The 15,200-nt window shown below is 40.4% G+C and overlaps 1 protein-coding gene across 1 annotated transcript in view; it reads right to left on the bottom strand.

The window, feature by feature from the left end:
* The window catches only part of LOC119234613 (glutamate dehydrogenase 1, mitochondrial-like), a 14,781-nt gene extending 297 nt beyond the window's left edge, over nucleotides 1-14,484 (bottom strand). Inside the window, exons 1-5 of the mRNA XM_037497668.1 lie at nucleotides 14,390-14,484; nucleotides 14,045-14,283; nucleotides 1,264-1,344; nucleotides 787-842; nucleotides 44-118 (exon numbers count right to left, since the gene is read on the bottom strand). Of these exons, the coding sequence (XP_037353565.1) occupies nucleotides 44-118; nucleotides 787-842; nucleotides 1,264-1,344; nucleotides 14,045-14,283; nucleotides 14,390-14,484 (546 nt within the window). The remainder of the gene's footprint in view (nucleotides 1-43; nucleotides 119-786; nucleotides 843-1,263; nucleotides 1,345-14,044; nucleotides 14,284-14,389) is intronic.
* Nucleotides 14,485-15,200: the final 716 nt, after the last annotated feature.

Raw genomic sequence — 15,200 nt, 5'->3', positions numbered from 1 at the left:
ATAAAGCAAGAATCTGAATGTTCCACTCCAGGCAGTAAACTACATCAACACATCCAATAAAGCCCTTCTTTGCCAGTTCCATGGTGAATCTCCTTGTGATCTTTTCCAATTCATTATCCTATAAAAAAAAAAGATAAAAATAATAATGAAAAATATTTTCACAGAAAAACCAGTTCTGGAGGTAACAGATGCATATTTTCCATTTATAGGACATTAATATATATTTTCTTGTATGATCCTCAGATCTTATATATTCTGACTTTAAAAGTAAGAAAATGTGAGATCTGAAATTAGGTTATACAATCAGCAGCTAGAACTAGGGCTCAAGTACAAGCTGCTGTTCTCTATTAACATAGGACCCAATGAGCAATCTCTATGGTATATTTTCATTTAAAGGGTACATTATAAAAAATATATTTATTATGTTTGTGTACAGATATAAATAACAGCCATAAATAAAGCTAGTAATAAATCACTTTAATTAACTTGGAACAGATAGGAGAAAAACAACTAAATTTCTACTGGATTAAACTATTTGTGTCACTAAGACCAGACATAAAAATCTCACAGTAATATATAAATATAGATTAAATGTTTAAAAATATGAAGGTATTAATTACCATTTACCCAAGTAAGAAAATGAAAAAGGACATTGACATTAAGCAGGTACCTTTTAAATGTGGCCAAATACCCAATGAGTTAATTATTTACTTGTTTTTCCATTCTTTCTAATTTCAAGCCCTCTATAAATGCAGTGTGTACACAAATTTCACTTTTGATACTTACAGTATAGTTCTTGGGATTGATCTTCACACCTGCTTTGGCACCCCCAAATGGTACATCTGAAAGAGAAAACTGAAAGTTGTTACTTCCATATAAAGGGTAAGAATACTAGAAAAGTAGAAAGCACTACAAAAATATTAAAAAAAAAAAAGTATGTTGCATTAAGCTTGATTTCATGAAGGAAATGAATCGACATCCTTCTAAAAATAGTATACATAAATATTCTCATGAACGAAAGTTACAAGGCTAGACAAGTTACCATGCATATTTAATCAGTGTGCTTTTATCACTTCTAAAAGACAACAGCATACTTATTTTCCTTCTACTACGATTTGGTCATATTTACAGAGTATGGAAAGGGATTGAAATAAAGATCTACACTTAAAAATTAGATGAGGTACATTTTAAAAGTAACCTTGCATATAACATATTTCCCAAGAGTTTTTATTAGGTATTAACAAAAGAGAATCAATCACTTACCAACCACTGCACACTTATATGTCATCAGAGAAGCCAAAGCTTTTACTTCATCCACACTTACATCAGTGCTGTAACGGATACCTGGTAGAGTATTAAAAAAAAAAAAAAAAGCGGGGGTGGGGTGGGGTAGGTGGGTTGAGAAAGAAAGGGATTTATTTAGAACATCCTTCTGGCAAGTTTTTTTTAAAAAGCTTCTCTCTGAAATGTCTATACTTTCAAAAACACTTGAAGTAGCTTATAATAAAAAGCCAACATAAAAAAGTCAAGAGGAAAAGTTGCTAATTACACACCCATAGCTATAGAACAAGCAAATATTTGATTTTAAGTATTCTGAGAGTTAAGAGAAAAAGTTTGGTGTTGAAGTTCAGTTTCTGCTTTCTGGTAGGAGAAGATAAGCAGGGATCCTGGTGATTTAGAGAGGATAAGACACAGTCCTATCCTCCAGAGACTTATGCCGAACAGTACCTAAGATTCTACAAGACAAACATTACCTTCAAAATGAATTTTTTTTTTTTAAGGAAGTCCACTCAATTTGAGAAACCACCATTAGTCATTTTTAACAGCAGGGCTTCTTTTGTGTTTCAGAAAACACATATCTAAACATAAATGATTAAGTTCTAAGAGAATTTTATCTATTGTATATATAATCAAAAGACCATGTGAAGAAGAAAGCAGAACTTCTACCTTGGCCTACTGGAAAAATAAAATGGTTATAGTTAGAAGACTTTAAAGAGCACTGACTGCTTCCTCATCCCTACTCTATAGCCTCTTCTACATTATTTAATATTTTACCAATGACTTTATGTATTTGTCTGCTATTTGATGCCCACTCCAGGTAAGCTGGTCTGTTAAGACAGACCTCGTTTTTTCACTACCCTAATTCCTAGTGCCTAACACAGAAAATGGCATGTTTTAGGCGATCAAATATGTGTTTTCTAAGTGTATGACTATTTTTTTAAATAGGTTTAATGCTATTCTTTTTTTTAAAAGATGTATTTGTTTATTTATTCATTTTTAAATTTATTTATTTATTTACTTATACAAGCACTGGGTACAGTCAGAAGCACGGGAAGGTGAGAGAATTCACCAGAGTCAGAGCGGGAAGCAGAACAGGCAGGAGGACCAAAGTACACTGCTGAGGGAGCAGTGGGCCAGCAGGAGAGGTCTGCGTCCGGGATCGGACCCAGGGGATCAAACAAAGCCGGTGCTGCAGAGGCTGCGGCAGCTCAACTGACCGCTGGGGAGACTGGGAGCCCTATGTACATATTTTGACTTAAATGAGAGGACAGAAATCCATGGAAAAGTATGTCAAAATTTTGACATTATATGCAAGTTCTCAGTAACTTACCATTAAGTGCCCATACATGTAAAAGTCTAAGAAAGTACTAAAAAGCAAAAGTACAAGGCACAAAAACAGTATTCCAAAGAGTTTGGAATCTAACTCTTTAAACAAAAATGCTGTTAAATAATAAGGTGCAGTGTTCTAACCAAGTGAAGCCAGTGCTCGAATAGCTGTGGGCACCTATGCTTGCTTGCTCGCGGGCAGAGGGTAACACCACTCTAGGCATCCTGCCAGGACAGCAGGGGACACACCGAGAGAGGCAGCTGGCAATCTCATATTATCACATTACAGGTATTACAAAGCAGTAGCAAATAACAAGAAATTTACTCATCAAAATCTAAAATGATAGGATTTTAAACAGCATAATAAGGCTTGTTTGTTTCTCAAGATAAATTCATGGGGGTAATAATGCAATATTTAGAATCAGTATTCTCCCTGTGAAGCATTTTTCCCTATTGTTCTTTTACAGCCCGGTGGTATGACACTAAGTTATTGTAATTTCCCTTGCTTTCTTAAGTGAGGGCAAAAGTTACTTTCCTTACCTAGTGCTTATATCTAATGCATTCAGTGGGAATCAAAAAAATGCCTGAAATAGTTACATTTATAAATCAGATAGTATTGTCACTTTTCATAAATCAAGCCTTTTCCTTTTTCCTAGAGAGCTGGCAGTGCAGACTAGTTAAGCAGGAAGGATCAATAGTGGCAATACAGGCAGAAACTAGAAGGAACGAATTTTATCTAAAAATGGAGAAAATTAGGGGTTTGTTGTTAAAAAGTCTCAATTTCTAGACCATTGTTAGCCTCTGTTGATAATAGAACTGCTAGTATTTGGGAAGAGATCATCTCTGGGTCTTGAGCAACAATGCTAGCAGGTATAATAATAGATTATCATTCACCTAACAATGGAGGTAGGTACTTTGAAAAGCCCACTGCCTTCTAAACTATAAACCTATAGTAGGGTGATTACAAGGTGCAAACCACAGCATCGATGCCATTAGAAATAGGTCTAAAATCAACAATCACACATTCTGATCAGCTAACAGTAACCTGTGCTTCTAGTTCAAAGGAAATTAAAGAAAACCACCCATGACAAAGTTTATTATTTACCAACTTGGTAAGGTTGAAGGTATGACTGTAATAAGTACTTATTACAACTGGAACTTTGAAATTATACCTTTTATTCTCAAGAAATGAACTTAACAGTTACTTTAATCAACTGATATCCAAATGTTTGAAAAACATTTAAATGCAGACATCTGCAAACTATACACAGCAGAAAGCATTTTTCTGCCTTTAATTTAGTTATACCAAAGACATTTCTTACTATCCTCAAGAGTCCAATGATTGGTGCATACTAAGTTTTTCCAGGGGAAATAAAAGTCAAAAGCAAAACGAGCTGAAGTTGCTATGGTGATGAAGAAGCACAACAGTTGAGAAAGATTCAGTGAAAACCACAACTGAGTAGCTTGAATTTTCTTCCTTTTTGTTGGTTGACTCAAAACCAGAATCATACAAAAGGGCTCCTAGCAACTAAGTTACCATTATTTTTTATGATAAATCATTCATGATTTATAATGGTTCTTAAAAGCACTTGACCCCGGAGCTTTTATAGGAATTGATTTATTCACCAGAAACCTAATTTCCAACTGTTTTCTCTCACTTTTCAGAAACTACTTACTCAATAACCACTAGTTCTACCACAAGGATGGAACTCCCAGAAAAGCAAAATGGCCTTAGAATCCTTAAAAACCATGCACTAACACTCACCATTAAATCATTAAAACCTATTTTCTCAGTTAACACTAATGCAATTTCCTATTTCATAATAATAACACCACTTAATTAAAAATGAGGAAGGAGGGAAAGTGAGGAACTAGTCACCATCACTAAGTAATGACCATGTAAAATACTTTAAGTCTCAGAAAAATGTCAAACTTTTAGCACTAGGAAAGAGCATTTAACATATAGCTAAGGAAAATCATACTCTTTAATTACTTTACACAGTTATCCATGTACTACTCTGTGTAGGAAGGCAAGCAAACAAATACTTTACAGTTTTAACTCATTATCAAAATTCTTGGATCATTTCTGAAGAAACAAACAAGAAGCTTTCTGGGAAGCAAATGGTCAGCTGATGCTGGAAAAATAAAATGGAAAATATTTTGTCTCATTGAAACCTTAAAATTATAACACATGGTATGTTTTCACCAAAATTGAAATGCAGAAAAAGTGAGGTTTCCCCTCAACACCACGTGACACCAGTCATCCCCATAAGAGACAATCATTCTCAGTGATTTAAATGTATTTATAGCTTTCCAAATCATTTATCTGCATGCATGCACACACACAATCTACAGAACACACAGCTTTGTATTGTAATTGTTTAACTGACTCACCTATGCATGCAGGAAAGATTATGCATTAAAGGGGAGACTTTGTTAGTTTTTATAGCTATTCCTTATTCCAGTAATAACTAACATTAAACTTAATCACACCATCATACCAAACAGGTCTTGAAATGATGTTAAATTGGTGAAAATGAAGTTCTATAATTAAAAAAGCAAAAGATATTAATAAGGTTCAAAGGAGTAAATGTTCAATATTTCAGATACCCAGTTTCATTAAAAATATTTATACATCTAGCTGATATTAAAGATCTTAAGAGAGGAAGAGAATTATAGAGACTAGAGGCTGGTAAGGGTGGGTACCAAAGGCTACCATCATTTTTTCTGCTAGAGTTTAAGACTAGAAATTTGAGTTATCTTTGACTTTTCTCTCCTTTATTCCATATATCTGAACTATCTTTTCTTATCTGTCTTTTACTTTCCATTTCCTCTGCAATTACCTATCACTTCATTCTTAGTCCCAACGCTACCTGGCTTTCTATGTCCTTTTAGGTTTATCATTATTTATCCAACAAACTTCAGTGGAAAACTTTTACTCACACTTCTAATACAAAATATGGTTTTATCACATTACGACATTTTCTAGTTCTCTTGGTGTCCTACAATTTAATCCATTTGTAGTGCAGACACCAAAAGGAAAGAGCTCAAATGCACAAGACCAACCTCCATTTCAGGGACAAGTACTGAGTGCTCAGGGAGCCCACATTTCTAAATAACTTGACAACAAACCAGGGCTCCCACACCCCCTCCTCAGGTTTGATTGGTAATTCGCTATAACAGCTCACAAAACCCAAGTAAATATTTGCTTACATTAATTGGTTTATTACTTGCAGAAGCTTTTGTGCCCCTATGGAGTTGGTATTCTATCTTCCTGGAATTTGATGTGTACCATGAAGTTCTCCAAATCTAGTAGTTTAGGGATTTTTATGAAGGCTTTCTCACATGGGCATGATGGATTATTAATTCAACCCTCCAGCATCTCTTCCCTCCCTTCTAATCACTGCCTTAGTCTTTTGTTTTTTTTTTTTTTTAATAGAGGCATGTTTTTATTTATTTATTTATTATGTTTGTTTGTTTGTTTTGTTTATACATGCACTGGGTACAGTCAGAAGCGCGGGAGGGTGAGAGAATTCACCAGAGCCAGAGCGGGGAGCAGAGCAGGCAGAGGGACTGAAGCACACTGCTGAGGGGAGCAGCGGGGGCAGGAGAGGTCTGCGCACCATGTGGGATCCTCCTCCGGTGGCCGGGAGCAGCCGGGATCGAACCGGCGCCGCAGAGGCGCGCGGGCAGCTTTGCAACCCAGCGCTCAACCGCTGCGCCACCGGGAGGCCCCACTGCCTTAGTCTTTTGGTGATCAGCAGCCATCCTGAAGCTATGTAGGAACCCGAGAAAGAGTGAAGAGTTGCCTCATTAGAAAATAAATGACACTCATCACCCAGGAAATTCTAAGGGATTTAGGAATTATGTCGTGATCTGGGGTGAAAAACCAAGTATTAGAACAAAAGATGCTCCTAGAACCCCTATCACTTAGGAAATTACAAAGGTTTTAGGGGTTCACATACACACACACACACTTGTCAGGTATTAATTTGTCATAATACCTTACTTCTGATTAAAAAAAAAAAAACAAAAAAAACAAAAAAAAAACAAAAACAACTCTGTCCCCATGATCAACATCATACCAGTGCAGGCCTCCTGCCTGTACTGAAACCACTTTTCTTCACTTGAATTACTGTTCCACTATCCAACTCCTATCCAGTTTTTCCTATTTCCAGATAAAAACTGTCTGTCCCTGGTACCTTTGACACACTACTGTAGCAACACGTTGTTTATAGTGTCATTTTCAAATGTGTAATTTATTGGCTGGTTTGGGAAAGGAAAAATGTAGAAACAGAACACTGAGCTAATAAACACTACAAGAGGATGACATAGTGAAGAGATTGGATTGTTTTATTTTGGGGAAAACAAATGAAAAATATTTTAAGACATAAAGGACTTGAGCTATGAGCTTTGGTTTGCTTTTTTAAAAAACTCTCATACAGGGCCTCCCCGGTGGCGCAGCGGTTGAGCGCTGGGTTGCGAAGCTGCCCGCAGCCTCTGCAGCGCTGGTTTCATCCCCAGCTGCTCCCTGGCCACTGGAGGAGGGTCCCACTGGCGCACAGACCTCTCCTGCCACCCGCTGCTCCCCTCAGCAGTGTACTTCAGTCCTTCTGCCTGCTCTGCTCCCTGCTCTGGCTCTGGTGAATTCTCTCACCTCCACTTCTGACTGTACCCAGTGCTTGTATAAATAAATAAATAAAAAAATCTTAAAAAAAAAAAAAAAAATAAATAAAAAACTCTCATACACACACACACACATATATATATGTATATGGTTCCTTAGAACACAGTACCTACCAGAACAGACAGTGAAAAAAACATGCAATGAACAGGTTAATTACCAGAAGTCTCCATGAACTAAGGCATGTTCCTTAATTAAACATAAAGTTTAAAGCTCTTGCTGGCAGGGAAAAAACACATAATGGAAAAAGTGACTTATTTGGAATATAGTCTAAAATTCAAAGGAATACAGTTCCTAGTCAGTAAACCTTCAATATGGATATATCACTACTGATGATGTTCTTGTTTCTCTTTTGGTAAAGAGGATTTAAAAAAAAGAGTTCATATAGATCCTGCTGATGTCCCAAATGTGCGAAAGTTTTTTTTAGAAGTCTGTTGAATTGTATTAATGAAAAATGGCAAAAGGAGTCATACTACAAACAACTTTTGCTAATTATCTCTCACATTTTCCTCTAGCTAAGGTCTGACAGACTTTCTCCAATAATCAAGAGAAATAACTGCAATTCAAATTCTCTCCATTTTTAAGGAAGAGGCACCCTAAATAAAGCTTTTTTAGTATTACTCCATTGAAAACCCTAAGATACATGGAAAAGCTTTGGTAGGGAAATGAGCAGTTCTGGTAACACATTAAATTGTTAAACACTAATGTTCTTCAACTCTTTCAGTGGAACACTCCCTTTAAAGTGTTACTTCATTACACAAACAAGCAGAATAAATGGACCTCTAAAGATACAATCTATAAACATGCATTTATATTTTCTAGAAAGAAGGCAGGTTTTCTAAAAGCTTGTAACAAATTTCAAATGATCCCAAGTGTTAGGAATCATTGTGTGGCTGATCTGACTTGGTTCTCAATCAGTGTTTTACTCCAAGATACAATCTATAACTTTTCACATGAATAGAGGCCACACAATGATGATTAAGAAGGTAGGTGGTTGTAGTCATCAGATGACCAGAATCCCAAGACCAGCGCCACTACTAAGCTGTGTAATCTTGCCAAAGATTTCATTCTTCAGCCTTAATATCCACATTTGAAAGTTGGGGACAAGTCTATTTCATGGGTCACAAAGATGAATAAAATGCTAGCTGTTGTTAGCCCCTCTTTTGCCAGTTGACCTTTGTGAAGGTGGTATCTCAGGTTCAGATGCTTTTTTTGAAAGGTAATTGAAAAGCTCTTGCGCAGCCCTCTCTCGGATTGTCTTTTTGCCCATCATAAAACCTTTCCTATCTTTATCAGCAGTATTTCATACATAACCACCTCAGTCTTGATAGTGAGTCCTCCAATCAGCATTAAGTCCTACCTCTGGTTAGTTAGGTCAGTATGAGGTTAACAGCTTTGGATTCAAGCCTGTTCATGGTTATCTTATTGGGAAGGGTTGGGGATAGTGTGCTTTACTTTACTTTTTATATTTATTTTTTTTCCAATGGACTATCTGATTATGCATATGTATTTTAATAGCAACTTGTTGGGCATAACAATTCTGGGTCATTTATGAATCTGTTTGCTTCATTAGACTGATAATTACTTTTAAATTTGCATTATGAGAATCTCATTATACAAATTAAATAGAAAAAAGTCTCAAGTTAGAGATTTTAGCCTAGGTATTTCTCAACATCCAAAAGCTAGTATTTTAGTACTTTATTGGTTCCTGACAGGCCCTTAGTATTTTTTTTTGCTTTTATTTATTTATTTTTTTAATAATAAATTTTATATTCCCCATACAATTGCAGCCCCCCATTCTGACCCCAATCCCTCCCCTCCGCCCCCGCCCCAAAAAAGTGTCTCTGGTTCATAGTTTTTTGTTGATTTTGATTTTCACTTTCTTATAGTTATTCATTTTCCTGGTCCCTTATTTAAGTTTTCTAGATTCCTGCTATGAGTGAGACCATCCGGTATTTTTCAGGCCCTTAGTATTTTTACATAAATGGATAAAAACAAGTTTTCCCAAGCAATCTGAATTATTATCAACAGAGCTAAATCCAATTTCTTCCAGGATACGTCAGAAAATTCAAGTTTAATTTTTATTCCTTGGACTTCAAATTAATACACTGACAGTTCTGTTGGAGTTTAATATATACTGGTGCTTGTCCTCTAATTTTTGATGCTCCAATTCCTGCAAAGTATACTTTGCATAGCGATTGAGCATTGTTTGTCTTCCTGGTAAAAATGTGGGGTTTTTACTGCCAAAGCAAACTGGTTAGATGGAGTCACACACAAAATGATAGGAAGACTTAATGACAATCTGATAAAAGGTCTCTACATTATGTAGCTCTTCATTACCTAGTATACTGGGAGTAGGGATTATAGGAAATTGCTTTCCATGAAGTAAAAATTGGGACAAAAAAAATAATACTGGGAACAAAAAATTTTTAAATTCCCTATTTTACTAAAAATTGTGAACAACAAACCTCTCAGACCTAAGTACTAGAAGACATACCAATTACCTTTCTTTTTTTTTTTTAAAGAGGCATGCACTTTTATTTATTTATGATTTATTTGTTTGTTTGTTTGTTTTGTTTATACATGCACTGGGCACAGTCAGAAGCACGGGAAGGTGAGAGAACTCACCAGAGCCAGAGCGGGGAGCAGAGCAGGCAGAAAGACCGAAGTACACTGCTGAGGGAGCAGCGGGCGGCAGGAGAGGTCTGCGCGCCATGTGGGAGCCCCCTCCGGTGGCCAGGGAGCAGCCGGGGGTGGAACTGGCGCTGCAGAGGCTGCGGGCAGCTTCGCAACCCAGCGCCCAACTGCTGCGCCACCGGGAGGCCCACCAATTACCTTTCTTAAGAGAACTTTCAGATTGAGTTAAATCCTAAAGTAAAAAAGCGTACAAAGGCTACATTTTTTTCTCTTGGAGGACAGATTAAGACACATAACATAGCCATGACTTAAAAATATTATAAAGTGTGGTTTATTCTAAGTTATCCATGTTTTGATGGTTGTCAATTCAAAAGCCTTTTTCAGTGAAGGGAGAGGATGTTTTGTTTTCAAACAGTATAGTAGTACTTATTTGGTCTTCTGCAGAATTCTGCCATTTACCACACAATTATATCCCAGAGGTGGAGGGGCACTAATACTGCACTGACTTCAATCCTTAGCTGCCTCTCCTGCCCTCCACTCCTGCATGCTGTCACTCAAAGAAAAGACAAAAACTTGCAAGCTGACCACAGATTTGAGGCATACAGCAGGGGACCGGGAGGGAGTGGAGTCAAAATGGGGGATGGATCCAGGGTGCTAAGAACTACAGGGATAACACATGACGGAAGAAATCAAATAATGTCCAAATATTAACAAAGATGTAAGAAAATAAATTTAAAAACAAACAACTACAACAACAAAACAAAGATAAGAACGAAGCATTACTTGCTATTGTTTATTTGTTGTTGAATAAAAGATTTAGGGTCAGTGTATTAGAGGTGTCCACTACTCACAGGTCATTGAGTTGAGTTAAATGACTACAGTTTTAGAAAGTTCAGTGATAGGGCTCCCAGGTGGTGCAGCGCTGTGAAGCTGTCTGCAGCCTCTGCAGTGCGGGTTTGATTGCCAGCCGGCCAGGGAGATGCCCACATGGCGTGGCAGACCTCTCCTGACTCACCTGCTGCAACCTTCAGCAGTGTACTTCGGTCAATCTGCCTGTTCTGCTCCCAACTCTCTCTCTGGTGAATCCTCTCACCTCCCATGCCTCTGGCCTGTACCCCAGTTCTTGTATAAATAAAAATAAAAATCTTAAAAAAAGTTCAGTGATAGAAGAGTCAGTCACAGGGTATTCTGACTTAAGTTTTAAAATTAAGACAGTGGCAGGGGGAAGACAGTCTCAAAGAAAAAAACAAATCAACTTCTCTATAATATTATCAATCTGTATCCCTCCCCTCCAACTGACTTCAAAATGGCAAATCCTCTGGATTGTCCAGATAGAACCAAAGAAATACAGAGAACTGATTCTAAGAAAGTTAATAGGTACAATCAATCATGGATAAAGTTTTCAAACATGTAAGAACCTTTGAAAAAGTCTTCTCAAAGCAGAAATTCTCCCATGTTCATTTTTGCTGGAAATATTTTTTAAGGTCTGTTAAAAATTTTTCAGAGCCTATAATACACTCTTCTGAAAATCTTTAATCTAAAGGTTTGTTAAATGTGGCATATAGGAAAATAAGCACAAGAATACTACTATTAAATATTTACTTGGAACAAAGTATATACCAGCCATCCCCAGGTCTTAAAACTACCTTACAAGATTCCCTTACAAAGCCCATATATAATTAGATTGGTTGCTTTGCTTCAACTTTGAGAATTTTATTTCAGAAAACATAGGTCTAAGGTCACCCTGCGGAAAGATTAGATAAAAAGCTGAGGACTGGGAAAAAGATGAAAGCAACAGACAAAGTTTTGGGGTTTTTTCTCTTTGAAAAGAACGTTGGTAGAGAAGATAGTTTGTTGAGTGTGGCTAGGGAGAGAACAGTGTGCTTAAGTGGGAAAGATGAAGTTCACAGTAATGATTGGAAAATTACAATCTTTTTCACTTAATATAGCCTGCATTTCTAAGGGAAGAATGGGAGCAAGGGGTTAATAACTTTTTTACAAATAAAAAAAAGTTTTAACTGTTTAACTGTTAAAAAAAAAATCCCACTTAAAGTGAGTTCCTCTTAGAAAGCACATTCTCTGCAGAGGGTTATGAGTGGGTAGGAAGATTGTGGAGTGTCATGAAAGCAAAGCATGGACCTAAATTTTGCTGATCACCTCTTTAGTATTCTGTTTATTTATCTTCAACAGATGGATATGTTCATAAAGACTTTCTTTCATAGTTAACTAATCCCCCCCCCATCCTATTCTCTCCATAGTTTTTCAAATTCCGAAGATAATACATTTCTTTCATATTATATTATCTTGTAATGGTTGCCATTATTCACTGCAATTCAGTTTCTCAAATCCAACAGAGAACTGTTTCTTACACTCTAGCATAAGTAAGTGCTACAGTAACAGTGGTTAGGTATAGTTGATGCAATTTGTTGCTGGGTTCAACATTTGGTATTAAAACTGCTGTGGCAACAGGAGGAAGAGGATTGCGGTAAACTTTAGTTGCTTTAATGACTGTGAAGTTGTGATTTATAAAGATAGGAGAGGACCTGGCATTTAAAAAATACAAAGAACTTCAAGGAAAAAAATCAAGTCCTGCAGAAAACAAAACTGAAATATTAGGTTATTGTAAGCCTTTTAAGAGACTGGAAATACTGCCAACAATAGAGTAATATAACTTGATGTCCATTTTACAAACACATTGCAATGTACTATATTAACTTTGCCTCTTCCTCAACATACTTGCTTAGCCTTTTTTTTTTTTTTTTTGAGCGTGAACTTGGTTTAGAGAATAAAGAAGTGGTAGGAAGAAGGAAGGCAATGTAGGATATTGACAACACAGTTTATATAATAATTTTGGAGCTGGTGAGGGAATTTGGAGGTCAACAAGATTGAAAAAGGAACCAAGACAGCAAGAGGATAATTAAGCTCCAAAGACAAATGCCGGAAGTGGGTGGGGTCAATGCAAATTTAGCAATAAGTAAATCATTAAGCACTTTTAAACCACCTTTGTTCCCCGGTTGGGAATGCCAGCCAGCACATCCTGGGCCAGGTTTCCAAAGACAAAGGGTCTACACACCATCAAACCTTCAGCAAGACTCTCACCTACCTGGATTCTTTTTTAAATTTAAAAAAGTGGCTTTGCCCTTTCTATTTTTAGGTTACTTTAAAGGACCTTTAAATTATGTGACTTACTGGGAAAAAAGCTTTTATTTGCTCAGAGAAAGCAAACTGCCCGCAGAAGCCAAATCTACAGAAATTCAAAAATTTCAACTATAGTACAACTTGGTGACTACCAAATTATAACTGACTCAACGCCTTTCTTCCTGTACTTTATCTTTTCCCCAAGCTCAAACCTGGTGCTAGCCAGGACTAGTACACACCCCCAGGGCTATTTCATTCCATTGGTTGGCAGGATGTCCAGCAGTCTACACCCTTTAGATTTACTGTCAGGTCGCCCGGTGTTTATTTGTCAGAGATGTTACATTGCTCTTGTATTACTTTTCTTGCTTCCTTTTTTGCACAAAACAGAAATTACAGGGTAGAAAATGACCTAATTTAAAAGATCAAGGTAAAATCAATATATTCATTTGCCTAAAACTGTCTACATTTAAAACCTAGGGGGCAATTAATTTTGGACGTTCCTGCATGATCTGCCACTACTATAAAAAAGAGTGGAAAAAAATGCGAAAACAATTATTTCATAGTTTGCATTCGTGTGAGTCATAGAAGCCCACAAAAACTTGCACAGGCACAATCAGATGGGCCGGACACTCCCTCTCGTAGAAGTGCATTTTGTCAGGACCCACCCTGTGAGTCACAGATCCTGGATCAAAAGAAGAGCGGTGCAGTGTCTGTTCTGCACACAGCATCAACATATGCAGAAAACCGGGATGATGGCTCGCGGGGGGCAAGGAGACAGGACCAACCGTGTGGTGGTCTTAAGGCGGAAAAATTACTAGGCACCCGAGCCTGATGCACCCGATGTGGGAGGTGGGCGACCTCGGAAGGGGCCCGGCGCCCGCGAGGCGGCAGCGGCGGCCCCCGGCTGCGAAGCGGCGGGGTGGAGCAGGGGCGCGGGGTTAGAGCGCGGGGGCCGGTTCGGGGAGGGGGGGCGCTCACCTCCCTTGCAGGGCGTGCGGTGCTGGCTGTGCTGGGCCCGGTAGCCTTCGATGACCTCCCAGGAGCCGTCGTCGCGCCGGATGGGGAAGGACAGGCTTAGCACATGGTTGCAGGGCTTGATGATCCGCAGGATGCCGCGCACCCGGTTGCGCTTCTGATCCTCGCTCTCCCGGGTCTTGAGGTCCTCCACCAGCTTGTCCTCCACGATGCTGGCGCCGCGATCGAAGAAGCCCCACCATCTTGAAGAAGTTGGGGTCGTCCTCGCGGTCGGCCACCGCCTCGCTGTAGTGTCGCCGGGCGGGCAGCGCGAGCCCCGGCTGCGGGGCGGCGCGGGCTGCCCCCGGCCCGGCCCAGCAGCGCGGCCGAGTCGGCAGCCGCCGAGCCGAGGACGGCGGCCCGGCGCGAGCCAGCAGCAGCGCTTCCCCGAGGCAGCGGTACATGGCGGCGGGGCGGAGGCCGCGGAGCCGAGGCGCTCTCGGAAGCCCGGGACGGAGAGAGGGAGGAAGGGCCCGCTGCGGGCTGCCTTTTTAAGCCGCAGTTTCCTGCCTTCCTGACTGTCCCCTCCCCTCCGGCGCTCGCCGCCTAACGGAGAGGACGGACTTTGAGGACCGCGGGCCGACGTCGCCAGTGAATGGCAGGGCGGGGGGCGCGCGCCGCCCAGGGAGCCCGGCCTCCGCCCACGCCGCGGCCTCGCCCGGCCTCCCTGGCGGCGGCGCGTGCCGGCGGGGCGCGCCCGGCGCGCATGCTCGCTCCGGCTCCGGTGGGAGGGGCGCGGGCCCCGCGGGCTGCCGGGAGCTGCGGGGAGCCGCTGTTTCAGGTCTGCGCGCGGCCGGGTCTCCCCCGGGTGGGGTGAGGGGAGCCAGGGCCGGCGGGGGTCTCCCGAGGCGGGGGTTCTCCCAGGGAGAGGCCCAGGCCGGGCCGGGCCCAGTTCCGGGTTGGGGGTGTCCCTGAGGCGCGCTCTCCCTGGCCGCCTCCGGGGGCGCTGCGAGGCCGGGCCGGGACGTGCGGAGGTGAGGATGGTGCGGTCTGGCCGCGGGCCGGGGCGAGTGAGTCATGGGTGTCCCTCCTTTCCGCCGCGCGCCCTCGGGCGGGGCCGCTGCCCCGGGGCCTGTCCTCGTGCGGCCCGGAGGGGCCCTCGCGGGGCTCTCGCTCCGGG

The sequence above is a fragment of the Talpa occidentalis genome, unplaced genomic scaffold (genome assembly GCF_014898055.3).
Source record: "Talpa occidentalis isolate TD23 unplaced genomic scaffold, MPIMG_talOcc4v2.1 talOcc4.8, whole genome shotgun sequence".
Classification (NCBI taxonomy): domain Eukaryota; kingdom Metazoa; phylum Chordata; class Mammalia; order Eulipotyphla; family Talpidae; genus Talpa; species Talpa occidentalis.
The sequence above is the reverse complement of the archived record's forward strand: the minus strand, read 5'-3'. Positions and strand labels throughout refer to the sequence as shown.